Here is a 25,914-nt window from a genome sequence, read left to right on the forward strand (position 1 = left end):
GTGTTTGATTCTGATTCATAGCAGGCACAGGTCCATTGGGGTTGTATTGCATGCTCTGTTGCACCTGTCCTCAGCTTGCTATATTTAACCATGGCTTTTCTGAGCTGCTCCTGTCTGCTGTATCTTCTCTCCTGGTGAAACATCACTGCAAGTCCCGTTTTATCCAGTGTGGCAGCTGGGAGCCTGCACACAGAATGGCCCTGTCCCGCTCCCAGCTACTGCAAGCACTTAGCAGGAGGTGCTGAGGGATATTTGTGCAAGGAGGGGGTGAAAGGTGCTGTTGGGAGGTGAAGCTCAGGTAGAATGAAGGGACGGGTGGAAGAAGATCCCAGAGTAAGCCCAGCAATATTTGAAACCTTTGGAGCACATTCTCAGAGGAGGAACCAGCACCAGAAATAGGAGTGCAGAGGGGCTGAGCTGTGAACTGAGCTGTGAATAATTGCCATAAACCAGTTGTGGTTTAAGCACTTGGCTGAGCTGTAGTAAGGGCAGGGGCAAAAGGGTTCTTTCCTGAGCTGCCCTGCCTCCTGTCCATGGGGAGAGCCCTGTGTGCCTGTCCTTGACACGCTGGCAGCTGGGTGAAGCAGACCTTCGAGGAGGCTGACAAGAACGGGGACGGGCTGCTGAACATCGAGGAGATCCACCAGCTGATGCACAAGCTGAACGTCAGCCTGCCCCGCAGGAAGGTCCGCCAGATGTTCCAGGTGCGTGCCTGCAGCACCAGGCAACAGCCACTTCTGGGCACAGCCAGGGCAGGCTCTGCAGCTTGGGACCAAAACCACAGCACTCACAGGCTTCCTCAAAGTCTTACCTTTCTGTAGACAAAGAGGCATCAGGACATTGTTTAGATGGCGTGAAGCACACAGAAAAGTTACCAGTGTTACTCTTTCTGCTGCATTGTTGGATTTAGCTCTGTGAACTGAACTGTTCAGTGCTGGCATTGGTGAACAATGAAGTCACTCTGTTGCTACTGAAATGTTTATTTCATTTCCTTTATGGAAAATTATTTAATAGAAACTGGCTTTATGCAAGTAAGTAAGTTTTCTTTAACAACTTCCTCATATTTAGCCATTCAGATTTGATTGATTTAGAATCAATTTTTTACTTCTGTTGTCTGAAAACAGCTCCCATTTCCCACCAGTCCTTGTGTTTACTGCAGGAAAGGAAAGATAAACCAAGGACATAATGGAGAGCAAAAAAGGTCATCTTCACTTTTCTAAACCAGTACCAGCTCAAAGCTGGTTTGCTGTAAAATATGGGAAAGTTGAAGAATCTTCTGTTCCTCATAAATTCCCCACTAGAGATACATCTTTGGAGTCTGGAGTTACTCCCAAAGACCTGGAAACTGGTGGGGTGGTGTTGCAGAGATCAGTTTGGGTTGTACTAGTTCCCACAAATTATAAATGTCATCTAAGGTATGTAATAGATCTAAAATGATTTAAAACCCCATTCAACACCATTTAGCTGAGAATTCCTTTCCTCCCAGCTGCCTTGCTGTGATAGGAGTTTGCGGCTCCTCTCTGCATGGGGACCCACACAGTGCCTGCCAGCAGCTCTCCAGAATATATTCTTTGTTTTGAAAATCCAAAGCAATCCTCTTAGGCAGATGTTCACAGGAAAAAAGCTTGTATTAGTGTGTGCTAAGTACTGTTTTCTTCTCTTCCTACCTCTGAGGAGAAGCAGCAAATGCAGCCTGGAGATGCTGGGTGTATGTTTTGGTGGGGAGTCTCAGTGCTGCTGCAGAGTTGCCCCCTCTGCAGAGTGCTGCTGGGGCTGAGAGTGCTGCAGATTAAATAATGTGCATTTAAGACTCTGACATTGTCCTGGATGGTTTAAGACATCAGACTGTTGTTGGGGAAGCCTTGGGTGATATTGTTATGCCTCTTGCTGTGTTTTAATCCAGGATAACTGCAGGGCATACAGGAGGGCAAGAGATCAGAATAAAGCCCAGGGTGAGCCACTTTCTGGGGGAAATAAATATGGAATTAAAGAAGGAAATTAGAGTTTAATGGGGAATCTGTGGCTTTAGTTTAGTAACCATTTTCACCAGAAACCCCAGAGACGATGATATAATTTTGCAGTTATTTTAGCCTGTTAGATTTTGTGTCTGAACAGTCTCACAGACTAGAATTTACTACCTTTCTGTTGGTGTACACAAGTCCTGCTCTGTTTTATTCCCTGATTTCTCCTATGCTGAGCATGTTTACCTGAGTGTCATTACCTCTTAGGAGGCAGACACAGATGAGAACCAAGGAACCCTGAACTTTGAAGAATTCTCAGTGTTTTACAAGATGATGTCCTTGCGTCGAGATCTGTACCTGCTGCTCCTAAGCTACAGTGACAAGAAGGATCATCTCACTGCTGAGGAGCTGGCCCAGTTTCTGAGGGTGGAACAGAAGGTAGGGCAATATCTGCACCCATGTCTATGGCCATGCACTTACATTCGACTGTAGGGAAAGGATTTTATGGAAAATATTAACTTGGGGCAGAGGGCAAAGCACAGATGTGACAGAAGAGAGTTCTGAAGGTTTTATTGTTTTTTGAAATGCTTCTAGAAGGAGTCTGAGCTGCTTTGCATGATTTTTGAAGTGCCCAGGATAGCGGTGTGAGAGGGTGCTCAAGGACCTGGAGCAGGAAGAGGAACACATGGCAGAGGTGGGGGAGCTGCCTTTGGGGTGCACAGGGACATTATGGACCTGCTGATGCAGCAGAACCCTGGGGCTGTCAGGCCTGGCATTCTGCATGCTCTCAGTGCTCTGTGTGCCCTCCTGAGAGCACGGCGTGGTCTGGGGAGCTGCTCTGCTCAGCACTGCTCCAGCACAAACCACAGACACTGAAAGCAGCAGCTCCTGCAGGTGAACCTCTTGGCTGGGCAGGCTGGAGGCACCTTGCAGCCCTGTGCCCCTTCCCAGTGCCAGCACTGGGAGCTCAGGAGATTCCCCTGAATGTCCCCAGTGCCAGCATTGCCCCAAAAGCTGATTGTGCTCCCAGCCAGGAGGCAGCTCCCCAGCGCCCTCAGCACCCAAACAGCATCTTGGTTTTGCTGTTGTCTGGGTGCTTGGAAATGTGTGTACAGTCTGTTCTGCTCCATCTGCTACTCATTTGGCAGGACATGAAACACTCTGCAGCCTGAGGACAGAACAAAAGCGGGTTGGGGTTTTTGTTAGCTTGCTAAACTGGCTTTTTTAGGAGAACTCCCTGTTTAGGAGAACACCCCATATTATTTTTAGTGGAGTACTCTAAAGTATAACAAAAAAATGAATGGCCAAAGTCATCACCTCTCAAGCTACAATTAAAAAAGCACAAATGTGTGGACTTTTCCCCAGCAGATGCAGCTTTGGACTAGATTAGACATTTCCATTCCTGAAGCACATGAGAACCCCACACTGGGCCAGCAAGGAGCCATGGGGGATAATGGAAAAGTGAATTTGAGCCAGCTCGTACCAGAACAGGGCCTGCTCTGAGCAGTGTTTGCAATCAAACACCAACCTGAGCAAGGATAATCAGTTATTTTTTCTACTGAATTCTTGTTTTTTTTATTATCCCGTGTAATTCTGCAGCATCTCAGTATGGTTGGCTTAGCTGGGACAGTACAAACAGTGAACAGGATGATGGCACAAGAAAGGTGCCAGAGGTTTGAGAGCCAGTATTGTCTTCCTGTGATGTTGGTAGTGGAGAAATGAAATCCACCCAGTCCTCATTCTCCCTTTGGTTCTCTACAACTCAAGGCAGTGAGGAAAGATGAGATGGGAGCTACTCCTTTCCTTTAGTTCTGAAGGAAATATAAGTGAATACTTGTAAGTGCCCCACAAATCAGTTGGAACCTCAGCTGTGGCCTAGCTGAAGCTGTTGACAAAATTCCTATTTGTTTCAGAAAAGCTGCTGTTTTTCATTTCAGAATGTAATTATTTCTCTCCTAGCCTGTGTGTTACAGTGAACTCCCTTGGAAGTAATGAAATCATAGGAGTGGAAAAGGCATGAAAATGAAATCCAAGCCTGCCAAATCTTTTTGCATGTCTAAGAAGATTATATTAAAGAATATAATGTCATAGTTCAGCAGTATTGGCCAGTACAACTATTAAGGCTGCTAAACAGCTAATTTTAATCTTGAGACTAAAATGACATAGGTTTTAATTGATGGCTGCTTCTCACTCCTGTTTGTCTCCTCCAAGTTAAGTAGATTTTCACATGCTGGTGATGCTAAAAATGAGTGTACCTCCACTGTTGTTTTTGTGCAGATGAATAATGTGACACCAGAATATTGTCTGGACATCATACAGAAGTTTGAAGTGTCAGAAGAAAACAAGAAGCAAAATGTTCTTGGGATTGAAGGTAAAAGTTTTGTTTTCAGAGTGAGTTTTGTGTTGCCATGCTGCAGTGGAGTGGAAGTGCTTTGATGGTGTTTTGGTGAGGCTTTTGCTGTCCCCTGGATCAGCAGTCGGGAGTGTGGGTGTGTTTTGTGAGCCAGGGGGGAGATGTGAGTAGGTGTGGTGAGGCAGCAGCTCTCAGCCATCCATCACAGCCATCTCAGCAGTGGGGCTGGATGCCTGAGGCTGTGGGGATTTATTGCTCACTCTTACAAAACCGTCCTGTACCATGCAGGTTATCTACAGCCTGCTCCCAGTGAGGTAATGAGAGCAAAGTGTTCATTCTGCCTTGGCTCTGGGGGTCTGGGATCCTGCACAATCCATTCTTTATGCTTCTGTGAAATAAAGTACAGATAGCTGCATTTTCATTGGGCTTTAATACCTGATTCCCATTGCTTGTGAAAGCACTTGTAAATTGTATGTTTATTCAGAATCCAATTTAGTATCAGATCAGCCTCAGAGCTGAGGTGAAATAGATTAAAAGCCATGTTGTGTTCCTTTGCCCAGAAGGAAGCTTCTGTGGAGCAGCATAATGTACGTGGTGATTTGGGGAGGGGGGAAGTAGGAATTTTCCTCCACATGGTATTTAAATCCTGGGTATGGCCCCCCTTCAACAAGCTTCTGATGTGACCCAGGGCGCTGCACTCAGACTGAAAAAAGGAAAGTAAAACAAACAAGCTGTGACACTTAAACAATATTTCTGCAAGCATTTCTGCTCCTCTTAACCTGCTGCTGCAGCTGCTTTTATCTCTGAGCTGCTTTCAGGGCTGGTATTGTTTGCACCATCCTTTGCAAATATTTTACATTTCATTCTTAAAGGAGGTATTTTTAAAACTTTCTCTGTACAGTGCTGCTCTATTTAGAGGGTATAAATGAAGTGCCATCTTCTTGAATAAACTTGCAGGAAAAAGAGAGTTGTGAAGTGAGGATGATGGGTCAGTGCCTTGGCTGCTGATGCACGGTCCTGCTTTGGGCAGCTGCTGCCCTGCGTGCCCCCATCCGTGCTGAGGGCACTGCCATTCACGGCACAGGAGTGCCACCAAGGAGCTCTGCTGGAAAAGGCATTTGTGTCTGAGCCAGGGTGGCCTCGCTGTGCCCTGGCATCCGCAGCCACTGTCAGAGGCTCAGCTTTGGGAGGGCTCAGAGCGCTCTCCCCGTGCCCTGATGCGTCCCTGTGCCCGCAGGCTTCACCAGCTTCATGCGCAGCCCGGCGTGCGAGGTGTCCAACCCGCTGCACCGCCAGGTGCACCAGGACATGCAGCAGCCCCTGTGCCACTACTTCATCGCCTCGTCCCACAACACCTACCTGAGCGGGGACCAGCTGCTCTCCCAGTCCCGCGCCGACATGTACGCGCGCGTGCTGCAGGCCGGCTGCCGCTGCGTCGAAGGTGGGCAGCACGGGGCTGCATGGGCCTGCATTGGGGCTGTATGGGGCCTGGCTGCATGGGGGCTGTACGGGGGCTGCATGGGGCTGTATGGGGCTGTATGGGGCTGTATGGGGCTGCATGGGGCTGTATGGGGCTGTATGGGGCTGTATGGGGCTGCATGGGGCCGTATGGGGCTGCATTGGGGCTGTATGGGGCCTGGCTGCACGGGGGCTGCATGGGGCTGTATGGGGCCTGGCTGCACGGGGCTGCATGGGGCTGTATGGGGCTGTATGGGGCCTGGCAGCACAGGGGCTGCATGGGGCTGTATGGGGGCTGGCAGCACAGGGGCTGCATGGGGCTGCATGGGGGCTGGCAGCACAGGGGCTGTATGGGGCTGCACGGGGGCTGCATGGGTGCTGTATGGGGGCTGTATGGGGGCTGTATGGGGTTGTATGGGGTTGTATGGGGCTGCATGGGGGCTGCATGGGGGCTGTATGGGGGCTGCATGGGGCTGCATGGGGGCTGCATGGGGGCTGCATGGGGGCTGTATGGGGGCTGTATGGTGCTGCACGGGGCTGCACGGGGCTGCACAGGGGCTGGCAGCACGAGGGATGTATGGGGGCTGCACGGGGGCTGGCAGCACAGGGGCTGCACGGGGGCTGTATGGGGGCTGTATGGGGCTGTATGGGGCTGCATGGGGGCTGCATGGGGCTGCATGGGGCTGTATGGGGCTGTATGGGGCTGTATGGGGCTGTATGGGGGCTGCATGGGGGCTGCATGGGGGCTGCATGGGGGCTGTATGGGGCTGCATGGGGCTGTATGGGGCTGTATGGGGTTGTATGGGGCTGTATGGGGCTGCATGGGGGCTGCATGGGGGCTGCATGGGGGCTGTATGGGGGCTGCACGGGGGCTGGCAGCACAGGGGCTGCATGGGGGCTGTATGGGGCTGCACGGGGCTGCACGGGAGGAGCACTGCAGGAGCACAGGAATGGATGAGATTGGGGACATCTCTTAATGTGTGACTTTTCTGGTTTCTTGACAGTGGATTGCTGGGATGGCCCAGATGGGGAGCCAGTGGTGCACCATGGCTACACCCTCACTTCCAAAATCCCCTTCCGGGACGTGGCAGAAACCATCAATAAATATGCCTTCATCAAAAACGAGTAAGTGTGGAGCCAGATTTGAAGCTATACCTGTTTTCTGTAGTTAATCCCACACTGAAAACAACCATCAAGCCCAGGAAGTGCAAATATTCCTTCAGGCACATCAGGGTAGATTCTGTTCCCCTGTTTATTGCCCATGTTGTGTTTATTGTTCAGCTGCACAAGCTCTTCCCATCAGCTGAGGGAGAGAGTTCTGCCTAAGTTGAACCTTTTTGTGCTCTTGAACTCAGCAAGGCTTTGGACAGTCTGACAATGCTGATTATCTTTCAATAGAACTTCCCACTCACATCCACAGGGAAACTCCTGAAAAATCGATACTGTGATGTTCTCTACCTACTGAAAATACTTTATTTCAGCAGAAAAATTGAAAAGCTATCATGTGTTGTTTGAGGAAATACTGAGGTGTGGGGTAGTGTTCTGAATCTGTTTCATTTGCCACGGTGCTTTATAACAGTTTATTATGAAAACTGTAGATTTTACCTATATATATTTATATAAATATATATATATATACACACACACAGAGCAGTCTCAAATTATGAGTGGGTGTCGAGAATTTTGAGTAGCTTAAAAAGAATAAAAGGAAAGTACTTCATTTATTTAAATAAAAAGCACCCAACAATGGATTTGTGGGAAAGAAGACAACCAAGCCCAAAAGTTTGGTGTTACTGATGAGAAGTACAAGGTGGTACTTTCAAAACTAAAGGAGGTGGTTTGGGTTAGTGTGGGGTTCCTTGTTATAGAACCCTGGGGCTGCCAAGAGTTTAGAAAACAGTGGGGCAAAGCTGTGGAAGAACTCAGCTGTTCCATTCCCAGGTGGGTGGTAAGAGTGCAGGTGTTGTCTCTGCACACACAGCTCTGAGAGTGTCTGGGGCTTGGTTTCCAGGTTTCCAGTGATCCTGTCCATTGAAAACCACTGCAGTATTCAACAGCAAAAGAAGATTGCTCAGTACATGAAGGAGATATTTGGTGACAAACTGGACTTGTCATCTGTGAGCACTGGAGACCCCAGACAGCTTCCCAGCCCTCAGGATTTAAAAGGGAAAATCCTAGTGAAGGTAACTTGCTACTGGGCATGTTCAGAATGCAACAAAAGTCAGCTTGTGATATTTATTGTAGGTTTTCTTTGGAGGACCAGTTCATATCCCTTTAGCATCTAAACATTATCTGACAGTCTTTCCTTGGACAAAGTACTTTGGAGTGATAGAAAAGTGCAGCTTTCCTGCCCTTCCCCTCACCCAGCAGGGAGCTGCAGTTCATGGGGTGGAACTCTGTTCATGGTTCATCTGCTGTGTTTATGGGAGAAGAGCAGCTCAGGAGGAGCTGGAGGAGGCCCCAGAGCTCTGTGCAGGATTAATTGTGTGAGCCTCTCACTCCAAAGAGATTTGCTCTGAAAGGAATTCCAAAGGATGGATAGAACAGGGAAGAAGCATAAGGCAGACCTTTGGGAGGATGATTAATAGAGTTCTGCCCCATTAGATTGTCTAATTTACTTGGACACAGGGGGGCAATTACTTCTGTGTGAACTCTCAGGATACTCTGGCTTCCCCCCCGTCCTTGGCATCAGTCTGGCTGCAGGGATTCTCAGTTTGTCTGATGTTAGTTTGAACATGCTGCAGTGCACAGTACAGAGCTGACCCTAAATTAGGAGCCCTTTGAGTGCTCAGCTGTGATTCTGCATTTCACTGCATCAGTTTTCTGGGGTGGCTGCTGGTTAATGAACTGTGCAAACACAGTTTGGTGTTTGAGGGAGCCACAGGAAGTCATGTGGAGCATCACTCCTGCAGAAATCCCATGGCACTGCACTGAAGGCAGCAGAGGCTGGGTGCTCTGGGCTCTTACCTGAACTTCTGAGCTGCCTTTTCAGCACGTCTGAGGCTGTCATTGCAGTGTGATCCTCCAGCTCTCACTGCTGGAGCCCTGTGGGTGCAGACTGCTGTGGAGCTGAGCTGCTTTCAGAATGAGAAATTCTATCTCGAGCATCACAGGATCCCTGCACAAAGCCTGTCTCCCATCCCCTGCTCAATTCAAGCAGCTCTGTTGGAAAAGATAAAATCAGATTTAGGAATCAGTACCTTCTTGAGAAGTAAGCCAGCTTCTCATCTTTTTGCTATTATTTTTGCTCTTTTTATACATTTTCCTTTGAAAGGCAGTATTGATTCACTAGCCAAACAATTTCAAATAATGGCGTAATTTTCATCCTGTAAGTGTATATAAAAAGTCAATCTAATAGCACTCAGGGATTCGAGCCTGTGTAAAGGTACCAGCATGAAGTGAATTTGATCCACTCATTAGCAGCAGCATTATTAATTTCAAAATGCAGCCTAAAAATCAATCCTCTGCATTTCTGCAGAAATCTGAGTGTCATTCCTATCTCCCACTGATGAAGCAGCTAGGCTGAGAACATTTTTGTGCACAGGAGCAATTTCACAGAAGTTTAGTAGGTGATTTATTTAGGAGCAGATGGTTAAGCAAGAGGAGCAGACTGGGTGCACTAACTAACACTGACCACATTTATTGGGGGTGTTTTTTCCTCATTTTAGGGTAAGAAGTTGCCCTGCAGCCTTGGAGCAGATGCTGAGGAAGGAGAGGTTTCAGAAGAGGACAGTGCTGATGAAATTGAGGACGACTGCAAGTTAAAGCCCTGCTTTGTACGTGCACACAGTCAGTTCCCAGAGTGTGACAGCTCTGCATCTCTTACATGCACACTCCATGTCCTACTTACAGTTGTTAGCAGTTTTTCTTTCCTAAGTTTTTAATTCCTGTGTCAGGTTCATAGGATTCATTTTTACTTTAAGTGCCTTATGTAAGAGACTGGTTTGAGTCTGTATAGTCTGGATGACTGTTAAAAGAAATCACTTCCTTTTTCACTGTTTGGAGCAGGGATCTAATGCTTAGGGTGTCTGTAAGTGCATTAGCTGGGAATTCATGCTCTTCTGAAAGAGAAGGGGGGGCTTGTGACAGCTGTGAGGCAGAGATCCCATGGCGAGGTCCTGGGGACCTGTGGACTGGGAGCTGAGCTGGGAGGGCTCAGGGGAAAGGCAGAAGGGGAATGGCAGTGAAAGCCACAGGCAGAAAGGGCAGAATCAGGCAGGATTGTGCAAGGAGTCTTTTCTTGCAGTGGGAAGGAAATGGGAGCACTGTGTGACCCTCAGTGTGCAATGGGATGGACACAAATCCCTGCTTGAGCTGGGTTTCCTGGTGTCTTTCAGAACAATGGTGCAACTCAGCACCAGGTGGAATCTTTCATACGGACAAAACTGGAGTCTCTGCTAAAAGAGTCCCAAATCAGGGACAAAGAGGATCCTGACAGCTTCACTGTGAGAGCCCTGCTGAAGGCAACTCACCAGAGCTTCAGTGTGAACCTGAAGCAGGTACGTGGGCTCTCCCTCACAGCCCTTGTGAGGAGTGCACAGTGCAATGTGCTGCAGATGTCTCAGATGAGAGAGCCAGGAACTGAGGAACTGGATGCAAACTCCAGGGACATTAAACACAGAGTGAATTTTCTGTGGAGATGTGCCTGCTCTGGAACCAGTGTCACTGAGCTCTTTTCTGGAGTTACTGTGTAATTCATGGACTAGAAAGGGAGCAGTTGGGTTTTTTCCTGGTTTTTTTACTGGTCATTTATTTTTCCTTCATTACTGGTCTGCCTTCGATTTTTCCGAAATAATTGCTATTAAAAGAAGTAAAAATCTGCTAAAGATTCTTTCTACATGTTACAGAGACTTCCAGCCTGAGTTCTGAGCAAATCTCTCAGGTATTGATTTTGCTGGGCCCCCAGTGCCCTCATCGTCATGAAAGCCCAAAGTGAGTGCAGCTCAGCCCTGAGCAGGGAGTAGCTGGAGTTCACAGCACTGAAGCACTCACCCAGCTGAAATGCTGGGGGAATATTCTTCAGTTTTGTTTTGCTCTTCAGAAGATGAAGGGCTGTGTGTTCCTGACAGAAGAAGTGAGATGCTGCCAGGAGTTATCCAGCTGATGTCTGGGGGCATGGCTGGGAACGTGGAACTCAGCCTGCAGGCTGCCTATGAGAAGTCCACATTTATCTGCTAGGAGTTTCTTTTTCCTCTCCCTTTTTCCCTTTGTGGCTGCTTTAAAGATGTCTTGGTTTGTTGTTATTTGCCTGGTTTTGCTAGACTGCTTTTTCTACATGGCTTGTTGTTGTCTTGAGTGCTAATGATGGTATTTTTCTTTACAGTTAGATGATTCTAAACTGTGAAGCATATAAAGAAATTAGAAAAGTCCTGTAATGAGATTTTGGATTTCAATTTGTTCACAGATCAGATTTTAACTCACTTTGTCTCATTTGCAATAATTTTACTTTTCTAATAGTGAGCCAGGGTGACATACAGGAACTTGTATGAGGTTGAAATGCTGCCTTTAGGTGACTGAAGCAGACTCCTTAAAGACATTTCTGAAGGTATTGAGTTATGCTTTTTATTGCACTTTTTCTGCACAGAACCTGGACACAAAAGAAGGTGGAAAAAAGTCTCATGGTCGATCATTAATGGGCAATTTCAGTAAACACAAGGTGAGTGAAATAAATGAGAGCTGAGGCTGCTGTTTGAGGACTGGCAGCATTCCAGAGACCCTGGCAATGTTTTAGTGCTCCAGACAAGCGTGGTGGGCATGGGGGCAGCGAGGAGGGAGCTTCTGTGATTACACTTGGTGTCTTAATCTGTTCAGAAGATTGAGAACCTTTAAGATGAACAAAACCTTATCACATGGCTAAAAGATCACATGGAATTGCTGATTTTCTGATCAAAATTGCAGCAGCAGAAGAGCAGCAGAGACAAATGTCTTGGCATACCTTGTTTTCCAGAGAGATGGTGGTGCCTGGTTCAGTCAGGGCCCAGTTTTGCTGTGTCCCACCCTGGGCAGGGCCGTGCTGGGGCTGTCCCTGCTCCCAGGGGCTGCTGTGGCCGAGTGCTGGCTCTGGGCCCCTGCTCTGTGCAGATGAGTCCTGCCTGATCTCCTCCTGGTTTTCATGTCCTGGCTATGTTTGTGCAGCTGCTGGGCTGGACTGCCTGCTCTGCTGCTCCTCGGGGGTGTCTGCACTGGCCCAGGCAGGAGCTGAGGGCTCTCATTTCACAGCTGGGCACAGAGCAGCCCCCACAAGGGACAGTGCCCACGTTTCCTCCCGTATCCCATACCCTGTCATCTGCCTCCCCTATTGCCACACTCCCACAGCACCCTGAGCTTGGATTTACAGCCTCAGCCTGAGCTGCTGCAGCTGCCAGCCCCCTTCCTGCTGCAGCCAGTGGCAGATGCAGTGTGTGGCTGAGCAGAGAGGCAGCTCTGCAGCCCAGTCAGTGAGAGCTGCAGTGTGTGGCTGAGCAGAGGCAGCTCTGCAGCCAGTGAGAGCTGCAGTGTGTGGCTGAGCAGAGAGGCAGCTCTGCAGCCAGTGAGAGCTGCAGTGTGTGGCTGAGCAGAGGCAGCTCTGCAGCCCAGCCAGTGGCAGCTGCAGTGTGTGGCTGAGCAGAGGCAGCTCTGCAGCCCAGCCAGTGAGAGCTGCAGTGTGTGGCTGAGCAGAGGCAGCTCTGCAGCCCAGCCAGTGAGAGCTGCAGTGTGTGGCTGAGCAGAGGCAGCTCTGCAGCCCAGCCAGTGAGAGCTGCAGTGTGTGGCTGAGCAGAGGCAGCTCTGCAGCCCAGCCAGTGAGAGCTGCAGTGTGTGGCTGAGCAGAGGCAGCTCTGCAGCCCAGCCAGTGAGAGCTGCAGTTTCTGGCTGAGCAGAGGCAGCTCTGCAGCCCAGCCAGTGGCAGCTGCAGTTTCTGGCTGAGCAGAGAGGCAGCTCTGCAGCCAGTGAGAGCTGCAGCATGTGGCTGAGCAGAGGCAGCTCTGCAGCCAGTGAGAGCTGCAGTGTGTGGCTGAGCAGAGAGGCAGCTCTGCAGCCCAGTCAGTGAGAGCTGCAGTGTGTGGCTGAGCAGAGGCAGCTCTGCAGCCAGTGAGAGCTGCAGTGTGTGGCTGAGCAGAGAGGCAGCTCTGCAGCCAGTGAGAGCTGCAGTGTGTGGCTGAGCAGAGGCAGCTCTGCAGCCCAGCCAGTGAGAGCTGCAGTGTGTGGCTGAGCAGAGAGGCAGCTCTGCAGCCCAGTCAGCCCCTGTGCCACCAGCAGCCCTCTGCCCCAGCCCTCCAGACTCTGCTCTCCATGGTGAGGGCTGCATCCAGCTTTGGGACTGAGAATCTGAGCAGTTTTTATGATTAAGAGACATTTCAAAGAACTTAATCAGCCACCAGTCCATCTGCCCTGAAGCCAGCTAGGAGCCATCAAAATTCCCTAAGCAGAGACTACCAGGGCTCATATTTACACTCCAGTTCCAAGCTTGCATCAATTACAGTGCTCGTGTTTCCTTCAGCACCTTCAGCTCAGTGCACGTTCCCCCTCATGGGTCCCTGTGGTCCCTGAGAGTGGGCACTGCCCCTGGCACCCTGTGCTTGCTGCTGGCCACACAAATGCTGGGTTTGACATGTCACAGGCAAACGTCAGCCACGGGAATCCTCTGGTTCTGCTGAGGGCTGAGAGTCTGTCAATAATTTAATTACTTCAGCTAGTTATCCTAATGGATGTAGCAGGTTTGGAAAGGCTGTTCATTTAATCTCTGGTGAAAAAAATAAGAGTATATATAGATTTTTTTTTTATGAGGCAACAGAGACATCCTGTAACTGCTCCCTGATGCCCTTCCAGCTGAAGGGATGCCTGGGAAGACTGGTTACTCTTGATCTTTTTGCAGATACAGAATTATCCACCCAACAATATTGACACATGACATTTTCAGCCAGCTCTTGTGCCAAATGAATAATCGCTTTAAAAACTACTGGGGAGGTACAAAGACACTAAAGCTGGCAATTCCTGAAAGTTAAGTGCATGGAACATGCTCAGTGCAGACCTTCAGACTCCAAAGTGAACCATGCAAATGATTTCCAATACAGTCAGCTTCATGTCAGCACCAAACACAGCAAACTGAATTATGTCCAATAGGGTGTATGACAAGAGGAGGAAAGAAATCAATGAGCCCTGTGCAAAAGGATAAGGAGCTCTCAGTTATATTAATTACCTCTTGATGAGAAGGGGATTAAGTAACTCTCACTTGAAGCTGTGTTTAGCATTACAAAAGATGTAGTGTTGAAATGGGAAACTGTTAAATCATAGGTGCTTACAAAAAAGGGGATTTTGAGGTTTTAATCTTTTTATCATAGCTATTTTCTTTATAGTGTAATAATTTAGAATCACTTGAATATTTGTATGTGGCTCAAAATGGGGCAGGAAGAACATTTTGAACATTGAACATTTTGCCCAGACTCTGTTCACACCTTCACTAATGAATATGTTTAATTTTCTGAACTGGGGAGAGGCACGGGTGGGCATAAGCAGTGCTCTGTATATTTAGACCCTGCTGTGTGTTGCTGTTTGTTAAACAGGACACAATGCCCTGGGATTTCAGCAGGAGCAGTGCCCTGGAGCCAGGGGAGCAGTGTTGTCCTCTGGAGTTGGGAGGGAGCAGGGCAGGGGCAGAGCACAGAGCGGCCTGTGCTGGACAGACCCGTGGCAGAAATAACACCCTGAGGCCTGGCTGGGCTGGCAGCACCCAGAAATGACCCCTGAGGCCTGGCAGCACCCAGAGCTGCTCATGCCCACAGCTGGAATCCCTGCTGTGGGTGCAGTGTGCTCTGGGCTGCCTTTCCTTCTCCACGGCAGGGAAACTCTGCCGGCCCAGCCCCAGGGGTCACTTTTGTCCCTGGAGCTGCAGAGCCCAGCTCAGCCTCCTGCCCAGCCCCAGCCACAGTAAGGGAGCCCCCAGTGACTGACCCTGCCTGGCTCTTTCCCCACAGAGAGCTGCCAAGGCGGCAGCCAAAGCCCACAGTGCCTCGGACGATGAGGATGGCCAGCAGCACCTTCTGGGCAAGGAGCTGGGGCAGCCCCACAGGTGAGCTGGAGCCCCTCAGGTGAGGCCAGGGCTGCTCTGTGCCACCAGCGTGTCAGGCTGTGCCAGAGCAGGTCCCGTGTGTCACATGTGGTGTGTCTGTGTGTCACGTGTGATGTGTCTGTCACACGTGACAGCTGTCAGCTGCCTTTGCTGGCAGCCCCGTGTTTTGGCTGTGTCACCTGTCACAGGCTGCAAGCAGCAATTAACTGCACAGAAGTGTGACAGTGCCACTGCTCGTGGAAAGGTGCCAGGCCCTTTTTCACCTGCTGCAAACAGAGCAAACTGTGCAGGTTACAGAACGTGCATCACAGTCCAGGCAACTTTACTGCATCTGAGAATAGGAAAAAAGCAATCAAAAAAGTGCCACTGAGAATGTGTCTGCTGTCACTGAAATGCTCCTTGGTTTTGTCTAGAACAGCCATGGTGCAGCTATTCCATTATGTTTTAAATGAAAAATTTGGTTTGTGTGGATGGGCTGTGGAGGTAGAGGGGAGCAGTTATTCCAGAGCCCTCTCCAAGAGAGCTGCCACACAGGGTACTCTGCTCACAATTCTTCATTTCCTTGTTGTTGAAAAGAACAGAAAGGGGGATTGAAATGCACCTTCAATCCTGCAAGTGCCCATTTCTGTTTGCTTTCACCCCGCAGGCTGGCCCGCCGCAGGAAGACAGTGAAGCTGTGCCGGGCCCTGTCTGACCTGGTGGTGTACACCAACTCTGTGGCAGCCCAGGACATCGTGGATGATGGTATGGGGTGGCACAGGGCTGGCACAGGGCTGGCATGTCCCCTGTCACTGTGAGAGGAGGGGCTGAGTGCCGCTGTTAGGGTGGCACAGGGCTGGCATGTCCCCTGTCACTGTGAGAGGAGGGGCTGAGTGCCGCTGTTAGGGTGGCACAGGGCTGGCATGTCCCCTGTCACTGTGAGAGGAGGGGCTGAGTGCCGCTGTTAGGCTGGCACAGGGCTGGCATGTCCCCTGTCACTGTGAGAGGAGGGGCTGAGTGCTGCTGTTATGCTGGCACAGGGCTGGCATGTCCCCTGTCACTGTGAGAGGAGGGGCTGAGTGCTGCTGTTAGGCTGGCACAGGGCTGGCACAGGGCTGGCATGTCCCCTGTCACTGTGAGAGGAGGGGCTGAGTGCCGCTGTTAGGCTGGCACAGGGCTGGCATGTCCCCTGTCACTGTGAGAGGAGGGGCTGAGTGCTGCTGTTAGGCTGGCATGAGGGCAAAGCCAGAGCCCAGCAGGGCACTCCCTCCCTGGCAGTGACTCCTCTGGCCCTGCTGCCAGCAGAGGATTTTGGTGCAGGCTCCCCAGAGCTGCCACGTCTGGGGGTCTGCAGGAGGAAAGGTCCCAGCAGGAGCCCTGGAGCTTGGGCTTTTTAGCTGGAGCTCTCACTTGGCTTTCCTTTCAAGTGTGCAGATTTGAGGGGAGAACAACAGACCCTCCTGGAAGGGGGAGAGGGGGAGCTGGTGCCCTGCAGTTACCCAGGGTGCCTGATTTGTGTAAGACAAGACAATCTGTCCTGGAACACAGGACTAAATCTCGTGTTGCCCTTGATGAATACCCAGGTAATGAGGTCTGGGCCCAGGCCCATGCCCTGGGACTGTTTGTCACCTGTCTGTTGGTTGTACCGTGGCACACAGGCTCCACAGGGAACGTGCTGTCGTTCAGTGAGACCAGAGCCCACCAGGCAGTGCAGCAGAAGGCTGAGCAGTTCATGCTTTACAACCAGAGGCAGCTGACCCGGGTCTATCCCTCAGCCTACCGGATCGACTCCAGCAACTTCAACCCTGTTCCCTACTGGAATGTGGGCTGCCAGTTAGGTAGGAGCTGCATCAAAGACTCCCTTCCCTTTTGGTGTGTATGTGCCCAGTAATATTATCTGTATTAATGGCACCCCACTCTCTCTTTCAGTGGCCCTAAACTACCAGTCTGAGGGACGTGTGATGCAGTTAAATGAAGCAAAATTCAGGGTAAATGGCAACTGTGGTTATGTCCTCAAACCTCAGCAGATGTGCAAAGGTAAGGTTCAGTGTAGTCATCACTGTAGCTGCCAGGCCTTTCACAAAGTGTCCTTCACAGCAAAGGCACAAGAAAGGAAAGTGCAAACAAATCTAGAATCTCTCATATTTCCATGCACTCACAGCTCTTAGACTTGTACCAGTGTGCAATCTCTTACTGTGATCATATATCTATATCTACATCTATATATATACACATATGTATCTGGGTATTTTGAGGTCTTTGCCTTATTAATATGAGTTTAAAAGAGGAAAAAGGGGACCTAGGATGACCAGCTGCAGGAAAGTACAGCAAGCTCTGCAGTGGCCCAGGAGCAAGTATCCAGGGCTTGGTCTAGCTCTGCCTTGGAATCACAAAACCAAGGGGTCTTCTCTCAGAAAAGGTTGTTAAGAAAGAGGAGGAGAATTTAAAAATTACTAAGCAGCTGCTCCACACTCATCGTTTCTCATTTCTGACTGAATTAGTCTGTCTGTGTGTGTCTTGGGGGGTGATATTTATTATTGTGTTATCTTTTTCCTTACAATCTTATTCTTGCCATCTTTCAGGCACATTCAACCCCTACTCTGCTGATCCACTTCCTGCCAGTCCTAAGAAGCAGCTGATTCTGAAGATCATCAGTGGGCAGCAGCTCCCCAAGCCTCCTGACTCAATGCTGGGGGACAGAGGAGAGGTGAGATGCTCTGGTGCCAGGGGAGCTCCTGCAGTGACAGGCAGTGTGGGACTCAAACCTTCTCCTTACTCAAATACACCAGTAAATTTCAGATACTGTCAAGCTTTTGGTCACTACATACCACCCTTCCCCCAGCCTGTATCCTACTCATGATTTGTTTCGTATTTTAAAGGGTGACTTTTATGAAAATTAGTCATAGCTGTCCATAGCTCTTGATGCAAATCATACATCAACATGGACTTCATGGAACCAATTCCCATGATAGTGCTGCTTGAAAATTCATGTCAATCAAAGGAGTTTGAATTCTCATATGAATTTAAATCAACTCTCTCCATTAATTTTTAAAAAAATTTCACCTTCATTTGTATGGCTGGCTTGCTTTTAAAATGTTGTGTTTTTGAAAAACAGATAATAGATCCCTTTGTTGAGGTGGAGATTATTGGGTTACCTGTTGACTGCTGTAAAGATCAGACCAGGGTGGTGGATGACAATGGTAAGATAATCTAAGTGATCTCTTCTTCTTAGAGTAAAATGCCAAATAAGTGTAAATGAATTACTGTCTGTTATTGCTTTCTAAATTGCAAAGCCTCTTATCTGATGAAATCAAATGATTGTATTTTAACAAATTATTTCTGCTTCCCAGACAGAATTTCTGGTGTGGAGACAAACAAGTTAGAGGTGAAGGGCAGGAGTTGTTCCCCACATTGCCTTTTAACCAAATTGTTCTTAAATCTCCTTTATGCAGAAGCTCAAATCTATCTGTATCTGTATCTATCTCAGGGCTTGCCTGGGTATCCCTGCCAGCTCCCAGGCAGACCCATTTTGTTTTTAAAGCAATCCTAGAGGCAGATCATCATTTAATAACTGACATGATGGAATTGTCACATTGCTGCTGCTGTGTCCTTGTGCCTCCTGGACCTGAGGCAGGCGCTCGCTGTTTGCCCTGCAGGGTTCAATCCTGTGTGGGAGGAGACCCTCACCTTCACCATCCACATGCCCGAGATTGCCCTGGTGCGGTTCCTGGTCTGGGACCACGACCCCATTGGGAGAGACTTTGTGGGGCAGAGAACTGTGGCCTTCAGCAGCCTCGTGCCTGGTGAGTCCCCCTGTTCTCCTGGGTGTGCAAATCCACCCTCAAACCCAGGGAGATGTTACCAACACGAGATGATAGATTTTATAAATCTTATCTCTGTGACTTCATGTGAAGCTTGGACAAAGCTTCTGTTCTCTTAGGGTGCTTTATGCACCATTCCTCAAAGGAGTTTGGTTGTCTATGCTTTTAGAAATTACTGCTGGTGTGTTTTTTATAACTTGGATGCAATTTGTACTGGGGCTCAGAAAACCTGTCCTCTGTGAGGACCTCAGAGAAGTCTACTAAAGGCACCAGGTGGCTTCTTGTGTGTACATCACTTTTATAGGCAGTCCTTCCTAGCTGGGCATAAAATGCAAACTGCTGGTTCTTGGTAGAGGTTTGTGTGGAAATATTCATATTTCTGTTTCCCCAGGCTACCGCCACGTGTATTTAGAAGGACTGACAGAAGCTTCCATATTTGTTCATATAATCATTAATGAGACCTATGGAAAGGTAGGTACAGCTGGAAATTTACATCTTCCTTCTGATAAAAATGGATTTAAATGTAGCCCAGAACCTCCCAGGATTTGTGCTGGAGTGCCCAGGAGGCTCAGAGTGTGTGGGGAGTTTCCTTGCAGGAGATCAGCAAGGAAAGGTCACCATACCATGACTCCACTCCTGCTGTGCACATACTTGCAGATGTTCTTACTGTTAGCATCTAACAATTATCTTGTCTAGGTACAGGAGGTACATTTCTTCAGTGTGCTAAGCTGATCTTATTTTGCAAGTAGATCTTGAGAACTGTCGCTGCACCAGATCATAATATTTGACAAGCTATTTTTAGCAGCTAATTTAATTAATTTAAATTAACCTAATTTATTTTTAGGTTTTAGTGCATAGATTTTGCTTTTCTGTAAGTTTGCTAATTTTAGAATGTTTTTAAAGTGAAAGTGAAAGCACAGTGCTTTTTCTGTTTTCAGCTGCTCTTCCTTAGCTGTTTCTATCTGGAGATAAGCAGCACAAGGAAATTAAGGCCATGTTCAGCAGAATGCTAAAGTAAAATAGCATCCTAGCAGTGATTTAAGAAACAAAGATAAACACAAAACCCTGACCTTTGTGAGGTTTGAGGACGCAGAGGACACTCAACCCTCAATCTTTGCACCTTCTGAGAGGATGCAGAGAATGTCATGACAAACATGAACCCAAAGTTGTGCAGCACCCACAGAAAGCTCAGGGGAACAGGGAGAGAACAGCAGAGAGAAGGGCCCAGGGCTGAGGTTTGCTCTTGTCCAGATCCTCTCCCATCTCCACTTCCTTTCTCCTCCCTGATCCCCTCGGATCATGGGATGGGATCTCATGTATTGGTATGTGCACACCTGGGCATACCTGGGAGATCACACCCCTTGGGGATGGTTGGCAGAGGCCTGTTTGGCTGCTGCCCTTGTAAGAACAAATATGCTCAAGAAAACCAGCAGTGTAACTCCAGAGGGGAGGCAAGGGGAGCAGGAGGAGACACCTGCTGGGATTCCATTGCTGTCCCTGGTCTGCTCCCCTGATGCTGCTCTCAATCAATGATGGGCTGCACTGCTGTGTGACCGTGGTCACTGCGGTTCTTGGATGAGGGAAGAGACGAGAATGTTGACTCTATGTTCAGAAGGCTTGATTTGTTATTTTATGATATATATATATATTACATTATAACTATACTAAAAAGAAATAGGAAAGGAAAAGGTTTCTTCAGCAGGCTAGCTAAGCTAAGAATAGAATAGAAAAGAATGATAACAAAGGCATCTCTCTCGGACTCTGTCCGAGATAGCTCGGTGCTTGATTGACCATTAATTATAAACATCCAAGATGGGTCAGTCACAGGTGGACCTGTTGCATTCAACAGCAGCAGATAACCATTGTTTACATTCTGTCTCTGAGGCCTCTCAGCTTCTCAGAAGGAAAAATCCTAAAGAAAGGATTTTTAGTGAAAAGATGTCTGCAACACTGCTGTTTCTCACAGGCTGAGTGAAGAGATCTGCTCAGTTCCTGGGGGACACATATTCAACTAAGAAATAGCTTTAAATGGTTTGCTGTAGAGTGGTTCTGTTTACAGCTGATGTACTGTTACCTTATTTGCTTGCGTGGCAGTCTTGAAAACATTAGCCAAATGGATTTGCATTTCTTTTTGCCTTTCAGTGGAGCCCTTTAATCCTCAATCCCAGTTACACAATAATGCACTTTCTAGGAGCCACAAAGGTAGAGCTCATTGAGCATGCACTTTGCACTTGCTGGGCACAGACTTTCCAGTGGTTCCCAATCGCATGATCTGCAACTGCCAAACTGGAACCATTCTCCATGCAGGCTCTGAAACATCTGCATATTGCTTTGATGAAACCCATGCATAGAAAACTCCACGTTAACGTGCTGCCTGTCACGGCCGAGCACTTCCTAGAGCCTTGTCAGGTCCCATTAGGAGACTGAGCAAAGCTCTCTGTAACTGTGGCAGGCTGCCATCCTAATGAGGAGAAAGGCAGGCATGCATGAATCCATGGAGACCTGTGCTGGGAGCTCCTTGCTCAGAGTAGCTGTGAGTGGCTTGGTGTGGATTTTTGCTTTGCTGCGTTTTGAACTTTGCCGTCATCGCTCATCAGCACTGTGAGAGCAGCTCCTTGCCCTGTGAGCGAGCGTCAGCTCAGGCAGGCTGTGCTGTTGTGTCCCTGCAGAGCAAGCAGCTGATGGGGCTCCGAGGGCTGTTCTCCAAGGCGCCCAAGGCGGGCACGGCCGAGCCCAGCGGGCACCACGTGCGCAAGCGCTCCATCGGCGAGCGCATCCTGCGGCGCACGGCCAGCGCCCCGGCCAAGGGCAGGAAGAAGAGCAAGATGGGCTTCCTGGAGGCTGCTGAGATGAAGGACAGCGCCTCGGAGCCAACAGACCTGAGGGACAAGGAAGGGGTGCTGCGGCGGCCGAACCGCGCCTCGCAGGCGCGCCCCGCGTCCATGCCCGTGGACAGATTCCTCATGGTAGAGCTGCCCGGCCCTGCAGAGGACACTGCCCAGGAGGCCGAGGGAGAGGACAACACATCTGGTAAGGTGCTTCCAAAATTAGTTTGGGTGAATAGTCAGGGCTCCCCTCGCTTCTTCCAAGAGTACCTGATTTCTAGCAAGCATTAAAACCAGTATCTATTACACCAAGTTTACTTCTATAGTCCCTGCTTCATTAAATCTCCAAAGGAGTGAGTCACAGAGCTCAAATCTGGCATAGAAAGACAAGAGGATTTGTGGAGAAAACATACAATATGTGTTTTTCGAGGAATTCAAACCCTTGCCCTTGTGAATGCTGCCTGCTGGTAGAAGATCCAAACAAAATCCTTGTACTGTAACACTTTGCAGTAACCACATATATAAACCAGTCTGGAGTCCATCTACTCGATGCTTTTGACTCAGCTTGAAGCATGCATCTTGTTTCAAAGTGTTGTGTGTTTTAACAGAGCTGTTTTGTTCTGTCTTTATTGCCACGCTTCTTTATAGTACAAATGTGACTAGGAACACAGCTGAAGGTAATGCCACGTGCAAGCTATGATGTGGTACCTCATTAACATTACTTACAACAAATATTACATCACCTGCCTGATGTAATAGACATTCCAAGGAAATTTCAATGAAGTGCCTGCAGTTGTATTTTTCCATTTATTCATGTCACTCAGATAATTTCTACTAAACCTGCACAACCCCATGATTAAGTTCTGTCACAACTGTACCTAGTTTTGCGTTCTCCATTTGTCTGTCTAAGGACAAAATAGCTGTTGATAGACAGAGTCTTGTATGCCACTAATATGTTTCTCGTTTAATTTAGTCAACAGTGATGACAATACAAACGAGAAGGAAACAAGCTTGAAAGAACTGGGTTTTCCACGTTCGGAGCAAAAGTCAAATGCTTCAAATTTAGCATCTCAGTTCAAGAAGGAGAATGACCAGAGGGATTCTACAGCTGACTGTTTAGTACCACCTCCACAGCAGCGACCTGAACATTTGGTTTTTGCAAATGGTGTAGCTCAAGCAAATCACCTTGTGGATTACCAGGAGAATAATCTTTCTGATGGAACTGTCCCCTTAACGCAAGAGTCTGACTCTGAACTTCCCACGGAAAAATTACACCACAAAAACTGTGCAGACAGTAAAAAGGAAGATGACACAAAAGGATCTAAGGAAGGGATGGGGACTTCTGTTTCTCAGAGTGCAGAGGTGGAGAATCACAAATGTGACACGAAGAAAAGCACTGCAGCACCTCTTTCCTCTTCTTCTGCCGGCTGCTCCGAAGACCCTGACTGTCACTCCATGGTGGCCCTGCAGGACAGTGACATTTCTCACCTCATCGATGAAGTCTCTCTCTCGACTGAGAGCGAGCTGGACAGCGCTGTGTCCACTCTCATTGGGCAGCTCGATGGCACAGATGACCAAACTCCCCTTCCCCCTGTCTCCAGCCCCCACGGCAGCAGCAGCCAGATCCCCAGGGTGGGGGCTGCACTCCCACATGTGTTTGCTGCAGACCTGAGCAGCCCCTGTAGGCACAACTTCACTCCCACAAAATCCAACAAATCCTCTTTATTCTCCACTCTGGACACAGCCATGTTCTCCAGCCTGGAGGACAGAGAGTATTCCACATACACAATTATCCATGAGGCATCTCCAGCTTCTGAATGTAAGAGCCACAGGACATTAATTTGCAAGAAAAGATTAAATAATCTAGAAAGTAACTTCCCCAGCTCTTCTTGTTCTTCATCCCTCTCTTTGCTAAATGCAAATCCCAAAAGGAATTGTGCTACAAAGTGTGGACTAAGCTGGGAAGCCCCTGAGCCTGCCAGTTCCTTTGGATCCAACAGCCTCATCTTTGAGGAGCCGCTGGGGTGCCCTGTCCCTGGGGAGCACTCGGCCAGCAGCAGCCTGCTGGAGGTGGATGGGGACTGCCAGGAGCTCCTGGTGACTGCCCGTGAGTACCGACGGGAGGACATGAGCCAGCTGGCCTCGCCCGTGAGCCTGAGGCAGAGGCAGGAGCCCGGGCACGGCGGTGACAGGACCGCGGGGAGCAGCTCCACCGGGCACGGCGGTGACAGGACCGCGGGGAGCAGCTCCACCGGGCACGGCGGTGACAGGGCCGCGGGGAGCAGCCCCACCGGGCACGGCGGTGACAGGGCCGCGGGGAGCAGCTCCACCGGGCACGGCGGTGACAGGGCCGCGGGGAGCAGCTCCACCGGGCACGGCGGTGACAGGGCCGCGGGGAGCGGCTCCACCGGGCACGGCGGTGACAGGGCCGCGGGGAGCAGCTCCACCGCTGTGCTCTGTGCCGCTGCCCGGCACCGTCCCGAGACCTGCGGGGCTTCAGGGAGCCAGCTGGCTGTCCCCGCGTGTGAGAGCGCTGGGGCTCCGCGGCAGCAGCCCTCGGAGAAGCACAAGGCTGCCGTGTGTGCCCTCCAGGCCGGCTCAGCCTGCCCCCTGCGCCCCGGGGCTCTGCCGTTCCCCACGCACCCGGCCATCCAGCACAGCAGCCCCTGCAAGTCCAAAAGTCTGGGAGACCTGACCTCGGAGGACATCTCCTGCAACTTTGAGAGTAAGTATCAGTACATCAGCAGGAGCTTCATCTCCTCGGGCCTGAGGGACGGGAAGCTGGCCGCCATGCAGGGCGTGAGGCCGCACTCGACGGACGCGCTGACGGAGCAGCTGCGGAGGCTGCTGTCCCCGGAGCAGGAGGACGGCCGGGAGCCGCTGTGCCCCAGGCAGCCGGACGAGGACTGCCCGCGGGCCCTGGTGAGGAAGCTGTCGTCCCGCAGCCAGAGCCGGGTGCGGAACATCGCCAGCCGCGCCCGGGAGCGGCAGGAGGCGGCGGGCAAGCCGCGGCCGTGCGGCGGCAGCGCCGTGCCCGGGGTGGTGCTGCGGAGCAAGGCCCCGGGGCCGCCGCTGGCCGCCAACCGGCACTCCACGGGCTCCTGCATCGGCCGCTACCTGCGCGGCTGCCCCGGCGAGCGGCGCGGCGCGCCCGAGGGCGCCTGCTCCGCAGTGCAGCAGCACGGCTGCGGGGAGCTGCCGCTGCCGCCCGGCGCGCAGGAGCAGCCCGAGATCTATTTCCTGCTCCGGCTCTAGGCACGGCCCGGGCCCGGACCGCCGCTCTGCAGGGGCACAGGAGCTGCTTGGAGCCCACGGGGTATTTCTGAACGCAGTGTGATGCCAAGGAGTCAGGGGCGGTTTAACGCGTCCTTTCCTGCCGGAGCTCAGGGAGGCAGGAGCCGCCCTCCATCCTTAGGGGTGCTGCTGATGGAGCCCGTGTGCATCTGTAGCGTTCTGTGTCTGTCATGCCGTGCTCCAAAGCCTGACGTTGCACTGAAGGCAATACTGGTTTCCTTGTGTCTTGTCCTCCTGCTTGGAAAAACACTTTTGGTGATCACTTTTGGCCTTTTGTGAGGATTCTCCAAAGCACTGTGGTGTCTGGAATGCTGGACTGGGGCTTGTTCTGCCCAAAAGGCAGCGACCCTTTATTAGCATCACTTGTTCTGAATTGTTACTATAAATTTTACATGTTTCCATGTATGAACTGTGAGTCTGCAGCAAATGGTTTGTAGAATTAGGGTTAGTCCAGATTTGTGAGTCCTGTGTAGATTTGTCTTCTGCCCTCTCTACAAAGTGTGACAACAGTTGTCTTCCTTTTTGGTTACTGTGTTGATTTGGGACAGAGTGGAATGTGGGAGTAATTCTGCTTTTATGAATGAAAACACTTTATTTCTGCTTATTTTGTTATGTATTTTTGCTGTTGGTTGTGTGAGTAGCTTCGGTACAGTAGATCCATTTTCTGTATATTTGTAATTTTATTGCTAAATTGTCGACAGTCAGTGGAATATTTAAACTGACATGGTAGAGTGACTATTTTGACTGTTCACCTTTTTCTATGAAGGCTGAAAGTGAATTGGGTGAAGGAATCTCAGACACCTAAAGCTTCCCTGTAGGGAACAGCATAGCTTTATTTTGGTTGGAAGATACTCTATGCCTTTGCTGTAAGTTTTTCTGATATGTCAAAGACGTACCTTTTACCTCTTTCTTTTGTAATGCAGAGTATTATTATTCTTGAAAACGTCATTAAAATAGATTTTTAAGCACTTGGTTACATGTTTTCTGAAAAAAATCTATCCAAACAGATTGGTGCTGAATCCAGCAGCAGTTAGTGGCTGCACACATCTGTCTTGGCAGGAGGTGCAAGGAGGGAGGACCCTTCATTTCACAGGGTGGTTCTTGGCTGGAGGTGGCAGCTGAGCTCTGGCCTCCTTTCTGGGTCAGGAGCCACACTTGAGTTTGTCTGACTGCTCCA

General features: G+C 49.8%; 1 protein-coding gene across 3 annotated transcripts in view; it reads left to right on the forward strand.

Annotated features, from left to right (window-relative positions):
• PLCH1 (phospholipase C eta 1) overlaps positions 1-25,705 on the forward strand; it is a 57,839-nt gene extending 32,134 nt beyond the window's left edge. For 2 of the 3 annotated variants that reach the window (XM_036389178.2, XM_036389180.2), the window contains 20 exons: positions 575-704; positions 2,229-2,399; positions 4,239-4,332; positions 5,552-5,755; positions 6,777-6,897; positions 7,784-7,955; positions 9,441-9,548; positions 10,110-10,271; positions 11,357-11,428; positions 14,724-14,818; positions 15,465-15,562; positions 16,456-16,635; positions 16,727-16,834; positions 17,380-17,504; positions 17,913-17,997; positions 18,454-18,600; positions 19,010-19,089; positions 20,761-20,820; positions 21,288-21,648; positions 22,417-25,705. In XM_036389178.2, coding sequence (XP_036245071.1) covers positions 575-704; positions 2,229-2,399; positions 4,239-4,332; positions 5,552-5,755; positions 6,777-6,897; positions 7,784-7,955; positions 9,441-9,548; positions 10,110-10,271; positions 11,357-11,428; positions 14,724-14,818; positions 15,465-15,562; positions 16,456-16,635; positions 16,727-16,834; positions 17,380-17,504; positions 17,913-17,997; positions 18,454-18,600; positions 19,010-19,089; positions 20,761-20,820; positions 21,288-21,648; positions 22,417-24,698 — 4,855 coding nt within the window. In that variant the 3' untranslated portion in view covers positions 24,699-25,705. The remainder of the gene's footprint in view (positions 1-574; positions 705-2,228; positions 2,400-4,238; positions 4,333-5,551; positions 5,756-6,776; positions 6,898-7,783; positions 7,956-9,440; positions 9,549-10,109; positions 10,272-11,356; positions 11,429-14,723; positions 14,819-15,464; positions 15,563-16,455; positions 16,636-16,726; positions 16,835-17,379; positions 17,505-17,912; positions 17,998-18,453; positions 18,601-19,009; positions 19,090-20,760; positions 20,821-21,287; positions 21,649-22,416) is intronic. The other variant, XM_036389181.2, reaches the window with a different exon arrangement.
• The last annotated feature ends 209 nt before the right edge of the window (positions 25,706-25,914 follow it).

The sequence above is a fragment of the Molothrus ater genome, chromosome 10, assembly GCF_012460135.2.
Source record: "Molothrus ater isolate BHLD 08-10-18 breed brown headed cowbird chromosome 10, BPBGC_Mater_1.1, whole genome shotgun sequence".
NCBI classification, from domain to species: Eukaryota; Metazoa; Chordata; class Aves; order Passeriformes; family Icteridae; genus Molothrus; species Molothrus ater.